At 34.3% G+C, this 22034-nt stretch overlaps 4 protein-coding genes and 2 pseudogenes across 8 annotated transcripts; all 6 read right to left on the bottom strand.

Moving 5' to 3' along the window:
- Positions 1-19: 19 nt before the first annotated feature.
- Positions 20-1813, bottom strand: LOC110672976 (desiccation-related protein PCC13-62-like; annotated as a pseudogene).
- A 366-nt stretch (positions 1814-2179) lies between these two features.
- On the bottom strand, positions 2180-3817 carry LOC110672948 (desiccation-related protein PCC13-62). Its single transcript, XM_021835884.2, has 3 exons — positions 3370-3817; positions 3005-3230; positions 2180-2671 (listed from the first exon to the last, which is right to left on the bottom strand). The coding sequence occupies exons 1-3, from the start codon at positions 3771-3773 to the stop codon at positions 2291-2293; spliced, it is 1011 nt and encodes a 336-aa protein (XP_021691576.2). The 5' UTR covers positions 3774-3817; the 3' UTR covers positions 2180-2290.
- A 1532-nt stretch (positions 3818-5349) lies between these two features.
- On the bottom strand, positions 5350-6945 carry LOC110649342 (desiccation-related protein PCC13-62-like). The gene is made up of 3 exons (XM_021803873.2): positions 6596-6945; positions 5933-6158; positions 5350-5829 (listed from the first exon to the last, which is right to left on the bottom strand). Exons 1-3 carry the CDS (start codon positions 6943-6945, stop codon positions 5458-5460), a joined length of 948 nt encoding a protein of 315 aa, XP_021659565.2. The 3' UTR covers positions 5350-5457.
- Positions 6946-7231: 286 nt separating this feature from the next.
- LOC110649345 (desiccation-related protein PCC13-62-like) lies at positions 7232-9140 on the bottom strand (annotated as a pseudogene).
- A 1683-nt stretch (positions 9141-10823) lies between these two features.
- Positions 10824-14075, bottom strand: LOC110673005 (protein REGULATOR OF FATTY ACID COMPOSITION 3, chloroplastic). The gene is made up of 5 exons (XM_021835968.2): positions 13735-14075; positions 13424-13478; positions 13250-13306; positions 12759-12836; positions 10824-11474 (listed from the first exon to the last, which is right to left on the bottom strand). The coding sequence occupies exons 1-5, from the start codon at positions 14005-14007 to the stop codon at positions 10963-10965; spliced, it is 975 nt and encodes a 324-aa protein (XP_021691660.2). The 5' UTR covers positions 14008-14075; the 3' UTR covers positions 10824-10962.
- Positions 14076-15784: 1709 nt separating this feature from the next.
- On the bottom strand, positions 15785-21755 carry LOC110673004 (uncharacterized). 5 transcript variants are annotated; one of them, XM_058144876.1, is made up of 10 exons: positions 21280-21755; positions 19309-20617; positions 18809-18938; positions 18264-18712; positions 17890-17970; positions 17697-17789; positions 16919-17077; positions 16651-16737; positions 16460-16531; positions 15785-16217 (listed from the first exon to the last, which is right to left on the bottom strand). In XM_058144876.1, exons 2-10 carry the CDS (start codon positions 20134-20136, stop codon positions 15909-15911), a joined length of 2208 nt encoding a protein of 735 aa, XP_058000859.1. In that variant the 5' UTR covers positions 20137-20617; positions 21280-21755; the 3' UTR covers positions 15785-15908. The 5 variants fall into 5 exon arrangements, with proteins under 5 accessions (XP_058000859.1, XP_058000858.1, XP_058000857.1 ...); XM_058144875.1 differs by having other exon boundaries at positions 19309-20283; XM_058144874.1 differs by having other exon boundaries at positions 19309-20245.
- Between the last annotated feature and the right edge of the window lie 279 nt (positions 21756-22034).

The following is a 22034-nucleotide window of genomic DNA, read 5'->3' as shown; positions in this document are numbered from 1 at the left end:
TTCTTTGCTTTCCTTTTAATTATATTTTTCGTGGAGATTTAAGCCTATGAACAAACCTAATAGCCTAGCTTGCATGCACAAACTTGTAATAAAAAAAAAGTATGAGCAAAAATCAGTCACTCTATTGAAGCTAAATTTATTGCTTTATAAAGATCATGAAGTCCAAACAATAGGAACGCTCAACAGCACTCATCATTATCATGGAATGCCTTGGTATAGCCGCAAATGTTTGATCTAACGAATATAAGATCTAGCAGTGCGACCATTAGCTCCATGAGGGAAGAAACCTCCAGCATAATGTTCGTTACCTCCCCCATACACAATTCTCATTATCTCCCCTGGTGACCTTGCAAACCCAACCGAGTACTGGTTTCCAACAAGCACATTACCTCTAATTTTGCCTTCTGCCCCCTGGTACTGGGGAACTATATGGGCTCTATGTCCTAGCTTGTACCTTAGATCTGAAATGCAATCTGTGAACTCTGCTAAAGTTATCCCACCATAGGGCTGCACCTTCTCGAATGCTCGCTGGTAAAGTAATCCTAGGATAACTGCGTCTTGCCCAGACTTTACTGCCAGAGGTCCTGCGACAAGCTAAACATAAGAAGGTATAGTAAATTTCGCAAACCAGAAAATTGAAAATTTAAGTTGTAGTGTAACAGGAGTAAGCAGTTGAACGAATTGAGCATTTTACCTGCTTGGAAGCAGAGCCTTCGAGTCTTTGGTTTGTTCCAATGTATCCTGTGAGACAAATATAGGGGATCATGTTAGAAGCAATGAGGAAGTTTAGTTCAGAGGCATAAGGGTCGAAAGGTGGAGATAGTGATCGTCCAAATGCCTTGTCCACAACTTTGGCAAATAATTCTGCCCTCAAATCTAACAATGGCCTTGGAAATCCCTCTACTGTCTTCTTAATTCCCCTGCATCAATTCAACACTACTCGTTACAATTCAATTGCGCAATCAGAGTGACCAAATTTTCACCTGATCAAACTTAATAGATTTAGTGCCTGTTTTATCTGCACAGAATTCAAAATTATCTGAACTGAAATGATATGCAAAATTAACGTTTTAATTGAGAATCAACATTGATAACTTGAATGAACTGGCTCAAAACTAACTATTTGAGTTGATTCAATAAATTCGAAAATTAAATTGATAAAATTTATTGTTTTCAATAGAAGTAATTATTTTGACTCATACAATTTGCAACTCTCAAACTAATTCAAAATAAAATACTTTTTATATAGCATTTTAATGAATAACTCAAATTAATCTAAATCCCACATTTTGCCATGCGAATTGCTCCATAACATCTCTAATGAAAAGATGAAGATTAGCCTTCTTAGCACCCTGGCGGCGCGGACCTTCTGAGGCTAAAGATGGAGCATATCTATCCAAGCCATGACCCAATGAGGCATGTAGAAAGAACTCTGCCCCAAGATACTCTAAATTTAGAGGAAATTCAAGAAGATCAATATCGTTTTTCTGGGATGGAGCAGGAGATTTTGTGCTCATCATCAACAACATTTCTAATGACAAGTTGAGAAGAATAAGAGATTGAAGTGAGGAGGAGGAGGATCAGAGAGCCAACAATAGTGGCTAAGGTGGTAAAAGTGGACAATGTCATAGTTGTGGCCTTGTGATTGCTAAATTGCTTTGTTTTCTCCAGTAGCGAAAGTTTCATGCAAGAGGTTGTTGTATTTATAGGTTGATTTGTCCAAGTTTAGAGGTAGATACCTCAAAATCCGATTACATGCGGAGTTTTACTCATTCAAGAGATAGCAGGATTAGGAGGCGTCGTTTCTCCCCTTGAATGGAATTTGTCTTGCAATTTCCATGGCTTACAAACACTCATCAATAGCTATTGATATGCAGATGTTTGGATATTTCAAAAAACTAAAATTCTCATTTGTTTGATCATTGAAACATCTTCATAGATGAAATATCTTAAGCCCAATGTCAAACATGGCTCATACGCGTTATTAGTTAATTTTTTTTTTGGTGCATTTTTTTTATAACAGAATTAAAACTATTATTCCATTTGGTTCTGTTTAACTACATAGTCTTCCTAGAGGTCGTGGTTAGCAAGCAGAAAGCAATCTGCATTGTTAGAGATTGCTTAATCGCACGTTAAGCTTTTGAACACCCACAAACAGAGACAAGAGCAGGAATCACAGTTCACAGAAACCCAAGAAAGGCAACTAAAATTTTATTGGTTTGTCATAAAACAACATAAATTGCAAGAAAAGCATCCACAGACTATAGTATAGTATCTTCATCTAATATAGCTAGGCATAATTGTGCAAGTAAGATCTAGCAATACGACCATCAGCTCCCTGTGGGTAGAAACCTCCAGGAACACGTTCATCACCTCCTCCATATACAATTCTCAATATCTCCTCTGGTGTTCTTGCGAATCCTAAGGAATAGTTGTCTCCAGCAAGTATATTGCCACTGATTTTGCCTTCTGCTCCTTGGCACTTAGGAACTATAAGGCCTTCATCCTTCAGACCAGCATTTCCTAGCTTATTCCTTATTTCTGAAATGCGATCCGTGAACTCGGCTACTGTTATCCTATATGGATGCACCTTCTCCTTTACCCTCTCGTATAGCAATGCTCGGATAACTGCATCTTGCCCTGATTCCACTGCCAAAAGGCCTGCTACAAGCTGAACATCCACATATATTGCACCCATCAATGTGTTGGCGAAAAATACCCACCAACACGCACAGATTAGAAAATAAAGAGAGAAAAAACAAATATAAGAATTTTAGGTGGTTCAGTAAATAGACAGTCGTCTGCTTTTCTTACTACTAAAAGATAATATTATAGCCTATTTATATTAATATATATGAGCCATAACACAATATACTTAGAATTGAGCAGGTGCTACAATTGTGAGTGATTGCAGGCAGAGGCATGTGGGTTCTAATTAACACAATTCAATTTCCATAATTAAAAAGTAAAAAAGAACTGTTAAAAGCATCCGGAATCTTGATACCTTCTTTGAAGCAGAACCTTGAAGTTTTGGGTTTGCTCCAACATATCCCGTGAGGCCAACATAAGGAATCATATAGCAGGCAATAAGGAAGTTGAGAGGAGTGGCATAGGGGTCAAAAGGTGGAGATAGTTGTCGTCCGAATGCATTGTTTATAACTTGTGCAAATGTTTCAGCCCTTAAATCCAGCAATGGCCTAGGGAATCCTTTTACTGCATTCTTAATTGCCCTGGATTTGTACAGAAAAGTTACATTCCAATTCCCAAACAAGAAAATTAAAAAAAAAAAAAAATCAATGAGTTTTAAGTTAGTGTTATCAATCAAAGTCAAAAAAATAAAAAATAAAACCTAAAGAAAGATCACCAAACCTCAAGTGTCCCACTTCTTGCCAAGCAAATTGCTTGATGACATCTTTAGTGAAAGGATCAAGATTAGCCTTCCTACCACCAAGTGGTGCTGGACCTTGCTGGGTCAAATTTGGAGCAAACCTATCCAACCCATGACCCATAGAGCCATGCAGAAAGAACTCAGCCTCTAGGTACTCTAAATTGAGAGGAAATTCAAGAAGATCAACATCAGAAGCTGGGACAGAAGAGTAGCTCAACCCCTCTATAGTGGGTGGATAGGAGTAAGAATTTGAAGCTAGAAAGAGGATTAAAGAAGCAATAGTGGTGGCTATGGTGGTAGAAGTGGGTGGAACCATAGTTGTATTGTTAGCTTCCTTTGAGGCTGCTAGTGTAATGATGCAAAGCCTCACCTTCAAGATGGTCATATATAGATGAAAAAATGATGGCTAAATGCATATAAGGACCTGTATTTATGTTAAACTAGGTTTTTGTCCATGTTGCGAGGGTATAATTATTATTAATATATTATTTAATTAAATTAAAATATGGCTATATAACTTTTTATATTGAATTTCTTAAAAAATAAGAAAAAATATATAATATAATAAAATAAAAAATAAATATAAATTAAAATAAATATAAAGAATAAATAATTAATGAGATACCAATATATAGAAATAAATTCTCGCAAGATAAAGATCATTTTAGTGATAATTGTATAAATTCTTTTTCATCTTCTTTTGATGTTTTGGTATTAAAATATTATTTTTAATTATAATAATTTTTTTACTGTGTGATATTGATTTATATAATTTATAATTATAGTTTTTAGTTTTTTTAATATTAATTAAATCGTAACAATTAACATAATTTTTTTTATTATAAAAAGTTAAGCATATAATTTTATAATTATAGTAAATAATAAAAAAAATGGTTTTGATTTATATCATTTATAATTATGACTTTTAATTTTTACAATATTAATTAAATTATAATTGTGTCATACTTTTTTGTATTATTATTACATATCTTATGTGTCATCAATTAATATTGTGAAAATGTTAGAGGAATAGAGATAAAATAAAGGGATAGAAAAAATTTTAATAAAACGCCACTTTTAAATAAAATTTATTTTTAAATTAATTTTATTATATTTATATATGTACAATATAAATATGCAACTTGATACCTTAAACTTTTATTTTGTTTAAATACATATTTCATATAAATACAAGATATTACAGATGGATTTGGACAAAAATATTAGTGAGTCTCCACTTCGTACGAGTGTAAGAGCAGTGCCAGGTGCCAAAATGAGTTGACACGTAGAAGCTAGCTAAACCTGTTGCTTGTTCAAAAGAGGAAGCTCATGCAGGAGAGTTTCTATAATTTAATGTTACGTTAGAGGATGATTACTCATAAGAAACTATTAATTACGTGATTAAGCATGTAATTTCTCTATTTAAAGAAAAGAGTTAAAAAGAGAAAAAAAAAATCTTAAAAAAATCTTTTGTGGGGTATCCGTAATCAGATTGGGGTAGAAGAAGCCTTCACGTTTCTTGATAAGATGCTAAATGAGGGTAACTGTCCCAATGTGGTCCGGGGCTTGTTTGACAGCTTAGGTCATCGGGGGCCAATTCACATTCTGGATGATTTCTAGCTCATGCGTGTGATGCACATATATAATGTTTCAGGGAAGGGAACTTCAACAGACAAACATGTTGTCTAGCCATCAACAAAATGAGCTGCGTTCTCCTATTGATTGAATATTCATGTAATTTGCATAATTTGGATATTCGTATAAAGATGAACACACATTTTATTTGTTAGTTTGTACACAGATGCTCATTGTTGTTATTCTCTTTTCTTTGGTTTCCTTTTAATTATATTTGCTTATGGAGATTGTAAGCCTATGAACAAACCAACTAGCCTAGCTTGCATGCACAAACTTGTAATAAAAAAAAAAAAAAAAAAAAAGGGAGAAGAGCAAAAATCAGTCACTCTATAAAAGCTAAATTTATTGCTTTATAAAGATCATGAAGTTCAAACAATAGGAACATTCAACAGCACTCATTATTATTATGGAATGCCTTGGTATAGCCGCATGATCTAATGAATATAAGATCTAGCAATGCGACCATTAGCTCCATGAGGGAAGAAACCTCCAACAGAATGTTCGTTACCTCCTCCGTACACAATTCTCAGTATCTCCCTAGGAGACCTTGCAAACCCAACCGAGTACTGGTTTCCAACCAGCACGTTACCTCTAATTTTGCCTTCTGCCCCCTGGTACTGGGGAACTATAAGGCCCTCATCTTTTAGACCTCTATGCCCTAGCTTGTTCCTTAGATCTGAAATGCGATCTGTGAACTCTGCTACAGTTATCCCATATGGCTGCACCTTCTCGAATGCTCGTTGGTAAAGTAATCCTCGGATAATTGCATCTTGCCCAGACTTTACTGCCAGGAGTCCTGCGACAAGCTGAACATATGAAGGTATAGTTAATTTCACAAATCAGAAAATTGAAATTTCAAATTGTAATAGACCACTAGGAGTAAGCAGTTGAATGAGTTGAGCATTTTACCTGCTTGGAAGCGGAGCCTTCAAGTCTTTGGTTTGTTCCAATGTATCCTGTGAGACAAACATAGGGGATCATGTAAGAAGCAATGAGGAAGTTTAGTCCAGAGGCGTAAGGATCGAAAGGTGGAGATAGTGATCGCCCAAATGCCTTGTCCATAACTTTGGCAAATAATTCTGCCCTCAAATCTAACAATGGCCTTGGAAATCCCTCTACCGTCTTCTTAATGCCCCTGCATCAATTCAACACTACTTGTTACAATACAATTGCACAATTAGAGTGGTCAAATTTTCATCTGATTAGACTTGACAATTCACAGTCTGCTTTATCCTCACAAAATTTAAAATTATCTAAACTCAGATGACATGCAAAATCAATAGTTTAATTGAGAACCAATTTGATAAATTGAATAATTCAGCTTAAAACTAACTATTTGAGTTGATTCAATTAATTTAAAAATTAAATTGATAATTTTTTTTTTTATAAAAATAATTATTTTGACTCGATATAATTTTCAACTCGCAAAATAATGAAAAATAAAGTACTTTTTATATTGCATTTCAATGAATAACTCAAATCACTCTAAATCCACTTATCTGTTTTTCGCCTCCATGCACAATTCAAGAAGCAGAGAATAATATCAAAGAAAAAAAAGATCATCATGTGTACCTCAAATGTCCCACATTTTGCCATGCGAATTGCTCGATAACATCTCTAATGAAAGGATCAAGATTAGCCTTCTTAGCACCCAGGGGGCGTGGACCTCCTGAGGCTAAAGATGGAGCATATCTATCCAAGCCATGACCCATTGAGGCATGTAGAAAGAACTCTGCCCCAAGGTACTCTAAATTTAGAGGAAATTCAAGAAGATCAATATCGTTTTCTGGGATGGAGCAGGAGATTTTGTGCTCATCATCAACAATATTTCTAATGACAAGTTGAGAAGAATAAGAGATTGGAGTGATGAGGAGTAGAGAGGCAACAATGATGCCTAAGGTGGTACAAGTGGACAATGTCATAGCTGTGGCCTTTTAGTGTTAAATTAATTGCTTTGTTTTAAATAGCAATGGAGTTCCATGCAAGAGGGTGTTGTATATATAGACTTGATTTGTCCAAGTTTAGAGGTGGATAGCTCAAAATCCAAGTAGACACGTGGAGAAGGATCAGGATGAGGCGTTTCTCCCCTTGAATGGAATTTGTCTTGCAATTTCCATGGCTAACAAACACTCATCAATAGCTATTGATATTTCAAACAAATAAGGCCAATGTCAAATATGGCTCACATGATTTATTATTTATTTATTTTTATAACATAACTAATGGTATTATTCCATTTGGTTCTATGTAACTAGATATTCCACATTTCCCAGTTGTCCTGGTTAGCAAGTAGAAAGCAATCTTCATTTTGCTTAACTGCACGTTAAGCTTTTGAACATCAACAAACAGAGACAGAAACCAAAAAAGGCAACTAAAATTTTTATTGGTTGTCATAAAACAGCATAAAATTCCAAGAAATGCATCCACATCATAGTTGTGCAAGTAAGATCTAGCAATACGACCATCAGCTCCCTGCGGGAAGAAACCTCCAGGAACACGTCCATCACCTCCTCCATACACAATTCTCGGTATCTCTTCTGTTGTTCTTGCGAATCCTACTTAATAGTCGTCTCCAGCAAGTATATTGCCACTGATTTTGCCTTCTGCTCCCTGGTACTTAGGAACTATAAGGCCTTCATCCTTCAGACCAGCATTTCCTAGCTTATTCCTTATTTCTGAAATGTGATCTGTGAACTCGGCTACTGTTACCCCATATGGATGCACCTTCTCCTTTGCCCGCTCGTATAGCAATGCTCGGATAACTGCATCTTGCCCTGATTCCACAGCCAAAAGGCATGCTACAAGTTGAACATCCACATAAATTGCACCCATCAATGTGTTGGAGAAAAATACCCACAACACAGGCAGATTAGAAAATAAAGAGAGAAAAAACAAATATAAGAATTTTAGGTGGTTCAGTAAATAGACAGTCGTCTGCTTTTCTTACTACTAAAAGACAATATTACAGCCTATTTACATTAACATATTTATACTTCTCTCTAATATATATGGGCCATAACACAATATACTTGGAATTTAGCAGTTGCTACAATTGTGACGGATTGCAGGCAGAGGCATGTGGGTTCTAATTAACATAACTCAATATCCATAACTAAAAAGAAAAAAAGAACTGTTAAAAGCATCCGGAATCTTGATACCTTCTTTGAAGCAGAACCTTGAAGTTTTGGGTTTGCTCCAACATATCCTGTGAGGCCAACATAGGGAATCATATAGCAGGCAATGAGGAAGTTGAGAGGAGTGGCATAGGGGTCAAAAGTTGGAGATAGTTGTCGTCCAAATGCATTGTTTATAACTTGTGCAAATGTTTCTGCCCCTAAATCCAGCAATGGCCTAGGGAATCCTTTTACTGCATTCTTAATTGCCCTGGATTTTCACAGAAAAGTCACATTCCAATTCACAAACAAGAAAATTAAAAAAAAAAAAAAAAGACAATGAGTTTTAGTTAGTGTTATCAATGAAAGTCAAATAAACCAAAAAACTTGAGAAAGATCACCAAACCTCAGGTGTTCCACTTCTTGCCAAGCAAATTGCTTGATGACATCTTTAGTGAAAGGATCAAGATTAGCCTTCCTCCCACCAATTGGTGCTGCACCTTGCTGGGCCAAATTTGGAGCAAACCTATCCAACTCACCCATGACCCTTAGAGCCATAAAGAAAGAACTCAGCCTCTAGGTACTCTAAATTGAGAGGAAATTCAAGAAGATCAACATCAGAATCTGGGATAGAAGAGTAGCTCAACCCCTCTGTAGTGGGTGGATAGGAGTAAGAGTTTGACGCTAGAAAGAGGATTAAAGAAGCAATAGAGGTGGCTATGGTGGTCGAAGTGGGTGGAACCATAGTTGTATTGTTGGCTTTCTTTGAGAGCAGCTAGTGTAATGATGCAAAGCCTCACCTTCGAGATGGTCATATATATATATATGAAAAAAATGATAGCTACATGCATAAAAGGACCTGTATTTATGTTAAATATCCTATTTTGACACCTTAAATTTTTATTTTCTTTAATTACATATCTCACATAAATACAAGATTTTACAGATGCATTTTGACAAAAATTATTAGTGATTCTCCTTTGTACAAGTGTAAGAGTAGTGCCAGGTGCCAAAAGATGAGTTGACACGTGGGGGCTAGCTAAACCAATTACTCGTTCAATAGAGGAGGATCACGCATGAGAGTTTCTATGCTTTAGTGTAAGTTAGAAGATTATTAGTCATAAGAAACTATTAATTATTTGATTTAAGTCTGCGATTTCCTCATTTAAAGAAAAGAACTAAAAAGAGAAAAAAAGAAAATCTAAAAAAAAATCCACCTTAGAAAACGTTGGACACAAGATTTTTGTGAATTCATTTTTTTTTAAATTATTTAGCTTAATATAATAACCATTACAAGAAATATTAGGTTAGTAGCAATAATTTTTACTGTTAAATATATAATTCGGCAATGATTCCTCAAACAACTCTCCCATGGAAGAGCAATGCACTAAATTAGTTCATTCAAATTTTAGTGCGACTCGAAGAAACTAACACAAGTATATTATAATTTTAGATAGCACAATTTAGATAATCTACCACATATTTAAATTGAAAAAAGTGACAATCAATTTGATCTTTAATTTTAGGAAATTTAATCTTGATATATAGCAAGCATATAAATTTAAGACATATATATAATCGCATAATTGTAAGGTCTATATTTATGAGCAAAATAAGAGACAAAGTTCTACTATGATTAAAAAGATACAATCATTTAGAACTTTCAAATTTTAGTCTCAATGTGTTTCCTAAACATTTCACAACGTTACTATAAAAGGTAAAATATCAACCTGTGCCCTCCGCTCCCACCTCATACCTCACTTTTTATCTTAATCGGATTGTAACGTGAAGTTTTTAAGTCGAATCAAAATTTGAATTCATAAAATCACATCTAAAATTTAAGCCATATAAAAATAACAAATCTATTTAATTCAAATCAATCTTCTCAAGAAAAATTTATACTAAACTAAATCAAATCATTTATTTTTTATTTAATTATTATTAACTCTAAAATTAGAATTAAAAATAATTAAAACTAAGTTTAAAATGAATCCAAACTCAACTCAACTCAACTAAACTTTTATCCAAAAAATTTGGAGTCGGCTATACAGATTCTCTTTCTCCATTCTAAATGATTTTGGGTTAAATCATTGAAAATGTGTGATACTTATAGGTCATGTTGTACTACTCTCCTCCGGGGCAGTTTAGGTCTATCCCTTCTTTTATTTCTATCCTCTAACCTAATGTGTTCTACTTGTCTAACTGGAACATCCGTATGTCTTCGCTTCACATGACCAAACCACCTCAATCTCCCTTCTCTCAACTTATACTCAATTGGCACCACCTGTACATTTTCTCTAATATTCTCATTACAAACTTCATCTAATCTAATATGACCACTCATCCACCTTAACATTCTCATTTCCACAACTCTTATATTAGAGAGTTAAAATGAATCCAAAATAAACTTAAAAAAAAAAAAGCTCAAAAAAAAGCACAAAACCAATAAATCAAATTCGATTTTCTCTTTAATTCAATTTAGTTTAATTTAATTCATTATAAATTTTAATTTATTTAATTTTTTGATTTTCTAAACTAAACTAAACCAAACCAATCGATGATTTTAATAACTCCGCGTACCAATGCATTAAGTTCCAAATTGCGATCACCTTGCTCGAAATAGATCACATTATTGGATTAGGCAAGTAATAAAAGAATCCCATGCATTGCAAACTTTCACACATTCATACCAAAAAGATTTCCTTGCTTAATTGGTGCACAGTACTATTATACTCAGTAAGATACTGCATCAACCTGTCCTGAGAAATCTGAATATTTCTCAACCCAAAAAAAGCTGCCTAAACTTACAAGAAAATACCTACCTACCTACCTACTTACTTTCTCTTTTAACCGATTTCTTCTTCCTTTGTCATTTGCATGAGCTGATTTATCATTCCAATTTTTGCTGCCATCATCATTATCATCACTGTTGACAATTATAATGCCATCCTCCATGTCATCATCATCACCCTCCATATTGCCCTCACCATCCCAATCTTCATCATAACCTTCTTCATCATAACCTTCTTCATCATAGGCATCATCATAATCTAAATCATCTTCATCATCATTATCATCCATACCTGCATGCAACGTGTGGAACTCAGGTGGAGGTGGGCAATCCTCCATGATCGCTTTCTCTCTCTTTATCACAAGGTGTCGAATAACTCTCTCGTCTTTGTCTAACATGCTCTTGAATTCATTGATCCATTTGGCTTCTAACTCAAAATTCATCAAAATGTAGTGGGCATTTTTGGCCTTTTGTATCTTGTACGCTAGCCTTCGCATCCCCCAATCATTCAGTCTCCATATCTTGCCTTTCTTCTCCCTTAAAAAACCTGCAGCAAGTGTTTAAGCAGTAAAAGATATTGCAGGTCAGGTTGAAATACAACTCCAAAGGAAAATTACATTTAACTCCATGTTTACATAAATCTGATGACATTTGTCTTTAGCAATGTCAAACAAGTTGCATCATATGTGATTATACCTCTACAAACCAATAGATGGAGGTCCCAACAAATAGAGACACCATTCGTCTAATGTAAGATCATAAAACAATTGACAGAACATTTCTGATTCTTAAAAGTTACAAACCTAAATAACTGAAAATATTGTAACCAACCTAGGATAGATCAGTAAGTAGCTGCATTGGTGTCATTTCAACACTCATGGGGCCATTCTTACTATAGGTTTCCAAAAAACGCGTCAAGTCATATCTTATTCACATTAATGGCTGATAATAAGTCAGAACCAAGAAGTGTGCAAAGTCAGAAAAAAAACATAGCCACACCTGATGGCATTTTTATCAAGCTTTCTGATCATGTTCTCAAGTAAGTCCAAGCTATAATTTGCAACTCAATACAGGCACGGCTATGTAAACAACTTAGGAAATTGAATAGCGAGAACCATTTAGAAGCATCCAGAGCTCCCGCCAGGTCAAATTTTAATCATGACAACAGAAAAGTTGTTTCATAAGGAAGTTATGATTTGAGTTACTGAGGCAGTTTAGTGATTGGGGCTCAACTCTCATAGGGCAATTGACCAATGAGATAAGATGATAGTGAATTTTGGGAGGTATCCCTACCAAATTACTACTTTAGAGAAGTATAGGAACCCTTAACCCAACCATAATCACAAGCTCAATGGTTCATACGCTATTGATTGTTTATCATCTACGACACGAGTGTCCCTTGAAACACTACTTGCAATAGGAAAGGATGAAATCCTAAACATGACTTGCATGAACATTGACATAATTATCTTACTAAAACTCACTGTGATAGATAAGATACATGCCAGGTCGGTGCCAGGAAGAGTTTGGTAGGGCGGCCATGACACAGCGTGGAAACTGATTCTTCTATGTTCTTGAGAAGGTCAAAGACCATTAAGTTCTCAACTTTGGTGTATAGCATCAAGGTGCAACTAGAGTAGCTTACCAACTTCTGTGGCAAGAAAGCCTTAGTTTTTTTGGACAAGGAGCCAAGTAATTGGGACAAGGCAAATTTGTGTTGGTCTTGGTCCATGACTTAACTTCACTCTTTACTATCAATAATGAGAAAGTAGAACTAAACAGTGTAGAGAGAATGTGGACAGAACTGAGAGATGGAAGTATAATGTGTTACCTTGAACTTTTTCATTAACACTGCCAACTTCTTCTGCATGCTTCTCATGGATTAGATAAACCACTTCATAGTGACGCACTGCAATTACAAAGGAGACACCAAACCAAATGACATTAGCACAGATGTCCTCTTTAACTATGGAAGGGAATCCCAGCTAATTTCTAACCACAGTCAACATGCTTTTCTATGATTTTCTACAAAACCGTAAACCACATAGATTTAATTCGTTATACCTGACAGATTAAAAGAGGTAAGAATAAAATGCTAAGAGATAAGTCTATAAACCCATATGTAAAAAAGTTAACCAGAGGAGTTGAAAAACATTTCATCAGTACCAGATCGAATAAGAGATCATTAAACATCCAATTTATAAGTAATGTTGCTGTTTCCCCTCATTCTTTTTTCCCTTTTTACCAAATACCAACCATGGAAACCATTTACCAAATACCAACCATGGAAACCAAGAAGCGATGGGAAGGAAGTATACTCACTACGCTCAACCTTCAATTGACTTTCCAGCTCAAGGTTCAGAAATTCATAGAGTTTTTCTGCAATTCATAAAAAGTCATTTACTTCAATTTCCATAAATGATGATAATAATAAGTCTCCGCAAACACAAAAGCAAGAAAGTTTTAAAACATATATACAAGTTAAGAGTCACTCACGCTCTTCAACATCAGCGAATTCAGGGAGAAGTTTACCATCTTCCTGAACCTTCTTCTGAAACTCAAAATAAAACTCCACCTCAAAATCAAACCAATAAGGAAATAACTGTGCAAAATTATACGTAACACCAAAAGCAAACCCAAAATGTAATCCTACAAGGACCGAATTAGACTAACCAAAAAAAAAAAAGAAGAAGAAGAAGGAGAACATATTTCAAGCCCTCAATTATGAGAAAAAAACCTTTCCTAAAAAAAAAAAAAAAACTAGAAAAATCGCCTCAAAAAACAAAGTGAATTATCATAAAAATGACCTCTTTAAGCAGTACAGCCTCGGGGAAGGGCCCAGTGGCCTCATCTGGTTTAGGCACGAAACTATGGGTGTCTTCTTTCTTGTTGTTCTTCCTCTTGGCCCCAACAGTAACATATCTTCTCAATCCAAATGAAAGCTTTCGAGAGGTGAATAGCTCTGCAGAACAGTACCCATTTGGAAAATTGAAGCTTGCGTTTCTGTACCAACTCAATCCTCTACCATAAAACTGTTTTGGGTTTGGATAAGTCGCCGTGGTATGCAGGAGTGTCTCCATTGACGAACGATTTCTTCCTTTAACAAGGAGGGAGAGATTAGAATGACGCCTACTGGAACATATATAAAGGAGGGGTGATTTAGTGATTTAAAAGATATAGAGGGCTATTTTTGTCCTTTGGTGGGTATCCTACTGTTCGTCCGTATCATATCGAATAAATTGAGTAAATTACTTTTTTTTTAAAATATGTTTTTAATAATAATAAATTACTTTCTTTTCCAGTCTAATATTATATCATAATTAACAATTAAATTTCTATATTTTAAAAAATAGATTAAAAAAAAAAAGTTATACGCTTTCATCCTCTCTCTAATTTTATTAATTTACCAGTTAATTAAGGGATAAAAAATATTAATAGCAAATAAAAGTGTTAATAATAATAATAATTCAGATAAAAAAATATTTATAGTAATAAAATTTAAAGGATGAATTAATAAACATGAAAGTGTATGATAGAATTAAAATTAAAATTTTATTTATTTTTAAGATATAGATAATTAAATAATAATTAAAATTATAGTAATTATTATTTTTTATGTTAAGAATTTAATTCTCATTTTATTTTTTTGAGAGTGCCTATTTCCATAACTTAATATACTATGACCACAACTAAAATAATGAAGGTACTAAAATACTATTAAAATATTATTTTTTACAAATAAAGTAAAAAAATATTTTTTTATCAATAAATTTTATAAATACCAAAAAAATATGAGAGGAGAGAAATGGAGAATTATTTTTTTATTATATTAAATAGCATAAATATTAATTTTTTTAATTGTATTAAGTAAAAAATATTAATTTTTAATTAAATTAGGTCAAAATTAGTAAACTAACTCTAAATTAAATAAACATATAGAATTAACTATAATAATAAAAGTTTAATAGTTTTAGCATTTTTTATTATTAAATTTATGTCACGTTAATAATAATTTACAAAATAATAATATTTGTATCATACCAATAATGTAATAAAAAAAAAAATTAAAGCTAATACCACATTAATTCTTACATATCAATGACATATAATCGATACATCAACAATCACTTTACTCAATGACTAGACCAAAAAATAATTGACTATAATTGATAAAACTTATGAAGTTGAGTATTTTCTTTGGACCATTTGAACTTATAAATATTAAAGTTGAAGCTTAAAAGTTAACAAACAAAATTAAGCCGCTTGATTTAGTATTAAATTTAGAAAATTATTATATTTCATAAACTTAAAAAATTATTGTTTGTCAAGTGTTATATATTTTGTGAAGTAATATAGATAGAAAAATACAAATACAATCTCCATCTCAAAATGCCAATACCAGAAACTAACAATATAAAGACAAAACGTTATGAAATCTTTAAACCAATTATTATTATTTCTTAAATATTAACATAATATTACGCTTACTGTTTAGGAGAAAGTTTTGCGGCCTATCCTAGTGTTAAGTTATGCAGCCCATGTCAACGGTCCAAATTGCTTTTGTAGCTGCATACATACAAACCATTAGCATGCCATCGAACTCTTTTTAATGTGCCATGTAAAAGGGTTATTGTTGAGCCATTTGACGAAATGACATTGAATGATGATCTGATTCCTTGGATCATTATCTCCGTAATTTTCTTTTTAACTATTTTGAATTCTCCCTCAATTGGGCCCATTCCACTGCAATCTATTTTCCCACAAGCATGACAGCCTAAAGACAACAAAACAACTATACAAACTCTGGATGATGGAAGGGAGGCTTTTGACTACTTCTCATGAAAAAACAACTCATCGGAATCGAACTTAAAAACTTTTTTACTTTTCCAATCAGGCCTTTCAAGAAACTTATACGCCCTTTTCAAAGGTTTTGTAAAATGCTTACAAAATTAGAGAATCAAGTATGGAAAAATATCTACTTTCACCATTGCTTTTTGCCCTTTTTCTTCCTCTTGTTACCACTGTTACTACCATTACCATTTCCACTGCTCTTCGGAGATGGGCTCTCCGCAGCAGTGCCGCCATTGAAATTGTCAAATACACCTGCTTGCACAGCATTCTGAAACCACTCAAAGAATTCTTCCTCTGTCATGGTCTCTTCCATGTTCGATGTTGGCATCCGACCACTTCTTTGTCCTGAACTAGATCCCTTGGAAGTATTGTGCTTGGCAGTAACACTAGTGTTCACATGGAAGCTTGGTTTGTGAGTGTTGGCTGGACATCTCATTCCCTGCACCAAAATTCAACATTTTGTACATTCACTCTCTCATCCAGTATTGAGAGCAGATGCAATTGGGTGTTTCCACAGAAGAGGAAATTTAATGATACTATAATATATATGCATGCGAGATGTACCAGGAATACAAAAACAATCCTTTTTTTCTTTACAGTCTACCATGGTCTACATTTATGATCATTGACATAAATCTTCATCAAAGTTTTAATTCATTTATTAAGCAGAACTTATTTTACCTGGCAAATATACCATTCGGTAGCATCATATATCTTGCCATCTGCACAAACATATGCAGTGGGAGCATCAACCTGCATAAAAAAAGTAGAAGTATAATTCAATGAATTTTTTTTTAGATCACTTTTACAATCCTTCAATAAACAATGAACTGGCTAGTTGCACCTAAAAAGAAGGAATCTTAGGTGTACACCTTCTGCAATAATCCAAAAAAGAATGGTTGAGAAGATTGTTCAACCCATCCATCCCCATCTTTTGTCTGGTGAAAGTCTTTGCAATCCTATGGAAGCAAAATACCCAGAATTAAAAGATAAGCACTATGTATACTATTCTTTTGTCATTAGAAATAAGGAAATGAACCATGTTTTTGCACAATGGCAATGCTCAATATTGATTTTCATTGGGAAAAGGGGATGGAGAGAGAGTAAGAAACAAATATATATTTAGAGGAAAAAAAAAACCTGGCACCATCTTGCTCGAGATTTTGACTTCTTTGTCTGTATCCATACATGAAAATTGTTGCACTTTTTGCAAGCTATGCGCCTTGATTCTCCAAAAGGGTCTTCACCTTCAGCCTCTGAATGAGCAAATCCAGAGGCAAAGAAACCGTGCTCTCCATTCTGAGAAATCAATTACATTAGAAACCTAAACAAGATGAAAGGCTTGGCATATCAATTCAGAACAAGAGACCAATAAGTGGGGAGATTGAACCAACTTCAGCCTTTGAGTGAAAGCCTAAGCCACTGAAATCAAATAGTTCAAATGTTCAATCCCACCCCACCCAAAAAAATGCAGATTAGAAAATTACTAAAGTACAGGCAACCAAATGAAAATAAGACCAAGTAACAAAAGGATCCAACTGAAATAGGACATACTCTTCAAATAAACCTCAGACAACTATATCAATGTGCTTGTGAAGGCAAACTGTAGAAGAAAAAAATGTGTCATATGAATGAAATTTTTGCCCATGGTGTTATAGGCTTCAAACTAATATGAATCTAAATTATGGACTGAATTCTCCCAAATAATCACATTGAAGAAATGCCTATTGGCCAAAAAATTATGTTTCCCCCAAAATGGATTTGGCTTCTGAACCTTGCAATACATGGCAAACACAGTATTTTGTTGTATCAGCTAATCAGATTTGATACTACTGCAGGAAATATGCCAGTGACACAACCAAGATGGAAATTGGAAGTCAATTATCGGATGTGTAGAACTTAAAAACAATGATCAAACCTTCTGAGAAGTGCTTTTACGGAAATAGTTCAGCAACTCTTCCCTCCTTAATTCATCATCATAAGCTTTTCGCTTCAAGGAATCAAGCAAAACCTAGATGGAGTTTAAAACAAAAATGCTATTGTCAGGGTAAGAACCACTTACAAATAAAAGTTTTAGCTTGTGCTACAACCAAAGGTAGCCAATAATTTACCTCATACGCATTTTGAAGTTTCTTAAATGCTTCCGCAGCCTTCTCATTGCCCATATTCTTGTCAGGATGAACCAACATCGCCTAATAAAGCAATTAAAAAATATGACTTGATAAATCCAAAGAAACCTTCTCAATTCATTGATGAGAACTAGATATTAGGAATATTTGCAAGCAATCCCTAGATAGCCACAAGACACATATTGAACCTTAAACCCTCATAGAAGCACATCTAATTGCTTATATAGAAGTCAACAAGGAAAAGGATGTAAATCAATCACTAGCAAGCTAAAAAACACTGGATATCACCTCACTAACTATATCAGATTTACCATAGCATGATAAGCAATATAAAGCAAGCAAAGAGTGCTGCATACCTTTTTTCTATACTCCCTCTTCAGTAAAGAAACATCCACATTCTCATAACGGGACAAACCCAGCACCGAATAGTGATCAGTACAGTTCAACAACCGTATAACTTCTTCTTCAGAAGTCAACTCAGCATCTGCCCCACTGGTTGAGGGAACTCCAGGGCTACGATCTGATGATAACCCTGGGCTAGTTTCAGAGAAAGAAGAATGAAAGGACTCACTATTGAAGAAGCCTGGTTGACCTTCCACTCCTGCAGATTGTTCAGGGGATCTACTGGATCTGCGCTGGTTAATGTTATTCTTCAGGAAGAATATCAGAACGTCACTTGAGATAAAAGATAAATACAATGCCAAAATTAAGCCAAGCCATCCAACATATGTCCATGCACAATATACAGAATACACAGTGGTGATCAATAATGCAAGGCGTTCATGGCTCAACATGAATGCCAACCCTGAATCATGAACAAAGAAAACTCTTAGCAAGCCTTGAAAAATAATAAATGCAAAAAAGAGAAGATAAATGCTTAGGAAAAAGCAAAAGAAATTACCTCCAATGATAATGACAAATATTGTTGTCCAGAAGCTTCCATAAAGCCATAGGAAAACAGTTCCAGAAATGGCAACTACCAAAAGTCCAAGGGTGAGACCAATGAAAACTCCCACAAATGCAGCTATGGCCTGAACAAGTCAATTTTCAACAGATTTAAAAAAATGCACATACCTGATAGATCAGCTAAAAAAAGGCAAGGCAAAAAATCCAGAGGATGTAACATGCAGCGGCAAAGTACAAAAAACGCAATTACAGAGTTTTTTGCGAGTGAAATACTCGATGAATCAATACCTGATGCAACATTCCTCAGGATTACAAAGGCAACGCATTAAGAATTAAAACCATGCCAATTATTTTGGAGAGTGTGCAACCATATACAACCAATAATTCTAAAATAGCAGATAGTTGTAACAATATAGAATTAACAGACATGTGTGGACTTACAGATGCATGGAAAGAATTCTATCAAGTGAACTGATCAAAGATGAAAGGGCTTACCAGGGCAATAAGAAACTTGGACATCCCAACCATAACAATTACTGATATGATGCTACACCATATAGCTGAAAAAAAGGTTGCTGTCCCTAGCCGCATAAAGGAATCAATGCCTCTAAAAGTGCAGTCCAACCAAATCATTGCCAAAAGAAGCATTATGTTCCTAAAATGAATGAGCCATTTCAAGACAACAGGATATGCTCGCTCAGCCTTCAGTTTAACATAATCACGAGCATTGTGCATGTTGGTTGTTACTCTAGCAAACAACGGCCTATGCCTCTCCAGCCAATCACCTGCCACCTTCAAAATGGACAAAGTTGATGCCCTCAAGTTTCTAAATGCTACATTGCCTGAAAAATCCACATTTTCCATCATAGTTTTTAGATGCAAGCCATTAAACAAGTAGTTCAATCCATTTTTTGCATGTTTTACACCGCTGTCCCAGCCAGGTAATGTTCCATTGTCTTTACTTATGTCAGCATTTTCAACAGAACAACTACTGCAATCCCCTGAATTGTCACTATGAGACACTGACTGCCCTAGATCTTGCGGTTGATCTATTCCTTGTTTCTCTTTTCCCTGAAATTTTCCAGAGGTTTGCTTAGTTTTGTTATCATCTCCAACATTGTTTTTTCTTTTCACATTATCTGAAGAAAGACTACATGGCCGATAGCCATTTGGGATTTCCTCTCCAGGTAAAACCTTTGACTCATTCATTTTCCCTCGTCCTTTCATATCAGGAATTGCATGCCCTGAATCTGAAACCTTTTTCTTGTGGTTTGATGCATGACGATCCACTCCATTCCTCTGTTGATTACCTTTGCGAGCCATTGTAGTTAATATATATGGTACTTGTTGAAGATGAAGAGAAACTAATCCATTTCTAATTCTATCAAAGGAAGCATGACTTGCAGCATTAGTGCCATGTGAAAATCATTACCTGTCACCAAAGGATGTGGACAGTTAAGCCTGTCAAATCTTTTAAACCATAACAAAAGAGTGACAAAAACTTCAAGAAGTTTCCTTATAACTACTCAGATATCATTGGTTGAACCTACAGCCATCATTATGAGGACACATATTGGCAATCACAATATTTACACATCAATAAAAGACCTGATGATTTTGTGTTTTGTCACCTGATACTCCATGCTTCAAAAAGTAAATTGTATAACCACACAACACTTTTTGGTCAATACGTGGATGTGAAAGAAAAATGTGCTTGGTGAATAAGAAACAATCAAAACCAGAAAGGCAAGATAGTCCTCAAGTTCCCAATCTTGCAATTAGATTACCATTAATTTATTTCCATCTGAAAGGGAGAAAAATATCACAAAATCATTTTCAGATGGATTACCAAGTTGACCGAAAATCTTACAATTCATTAAATGAGTAATCAATAATGAATCTCCAACCACATAAAAAGTTTTAGTCCCAAACAAAAAAAAAAAACTTTTACAGGAACAGGTTAATATAAAAGCATAATATAAGAACTTAAGAGCAATGATAAACAGACTTAGGGCTTAGGCCATTACCAATAGAGTTTCAAGCAAAAACCCACATTATATAGTCACGGTATCATGAAGAGGGCGATGGTAATATTTTTGAAACCCTAAGGAACAGAAGGTGAACTAAGCAAGACCCAAACCAAATATTTCAGCGCAGCTAAAAGTATCAAACCCATACAAAGAATTGCAGAGGGATCATTATCTGTGGGTTATCATTGTCCGTTCCCAAAACGAAAGCAAAAACATCATCCAGTAATTGCGAGAATAAACCAAATGGGGGCTTCAATCAAAATAAAAAGCAAAGAAAATGAAAACCCCACCTGAGAACCAAACCCCCAAATGCGATAACAGCAAATAAAAATCAAGTCCTAAGCTTAAAAAAATTGAAAAATAATAACTAAATAAAAAAAACATTCAATCCTCCATAAATAGGGAAAAGATGAATAAGATTGAGAAACAGGCATACCTTGAGCTAAGCGCAGCTTAGAGGGAGAAGGGGAGTGAAGAAAAAGACCCAATAGCCAGAAATGAGTGATAACGAGAATAAAGCCCTAAAATGAAAAGTAGATGACCAATAAAAGGGAAAAGAAAAAGCAAAAAATAGCCTTAAAAGATCATAACTTTGCTGTTCCTCCAATTAAACAAATATTTGAATCTGATTGACCGGAGCTGTTCAAAGAGCTGATGATAGCATCGTCAAGAATTGAGAATGAAACGACAGAGAAGAGAAGCAAGAGAGAGAGAGAGAAGAAGGAAGACTCAACAGAAAGCTGTAAACACAGCTGTCTCTCAACGTCATCATCATCCAGGATGGATGGTCTTCTTGTTTGTGTCTGTTTGGGTTTCTCAGTTACTGTACCTTATCACTTTTTGGGATTATCTTGCACTGCTCAAGGCTGTGATCTTGCCAGGGTTTGTGTACGTTTGTGTTTGGTAGTTTCCCTTTTTTTAGTCATAGAAAATTTACTCTTCCCTATCAAATTTTTTTTAATACAAATTAAAAATACGTTAATACAGTGAAAATAATAAATTTTATTTAATTTTTTTTAATTTTATTTAAATTTTTTAATATATTCTATATTCATAGCTCCATTAAAAATTAAATAATTTATATTATTAAATTATTTTTAAAATTAATAGTTTATTTTTTTTCAATCCGTATTAGAGCATATTAATAAGGATAAAACTCATTTAAAAAATAATAATTTATAATTTAATTTA

Source organism: Hevea brasiliensis, chromosome 4 (assembly GCF_030052815.1).
Source record: "Hevea brasiliensis isolate MT/VB/25A 57/8 chromosome 4, ASM3005281v1, whole genome shotgun sequence".
NCBI lineage: Eukaryota > Viridiplantae > Streptophyta > Magnoliopsida > Malpighiales > Euphorbiaceae > Hevea > Hevea brasiliensis.
This window is presented reverse-complemented; position numbering and strand designations above follow the sequence as displayed.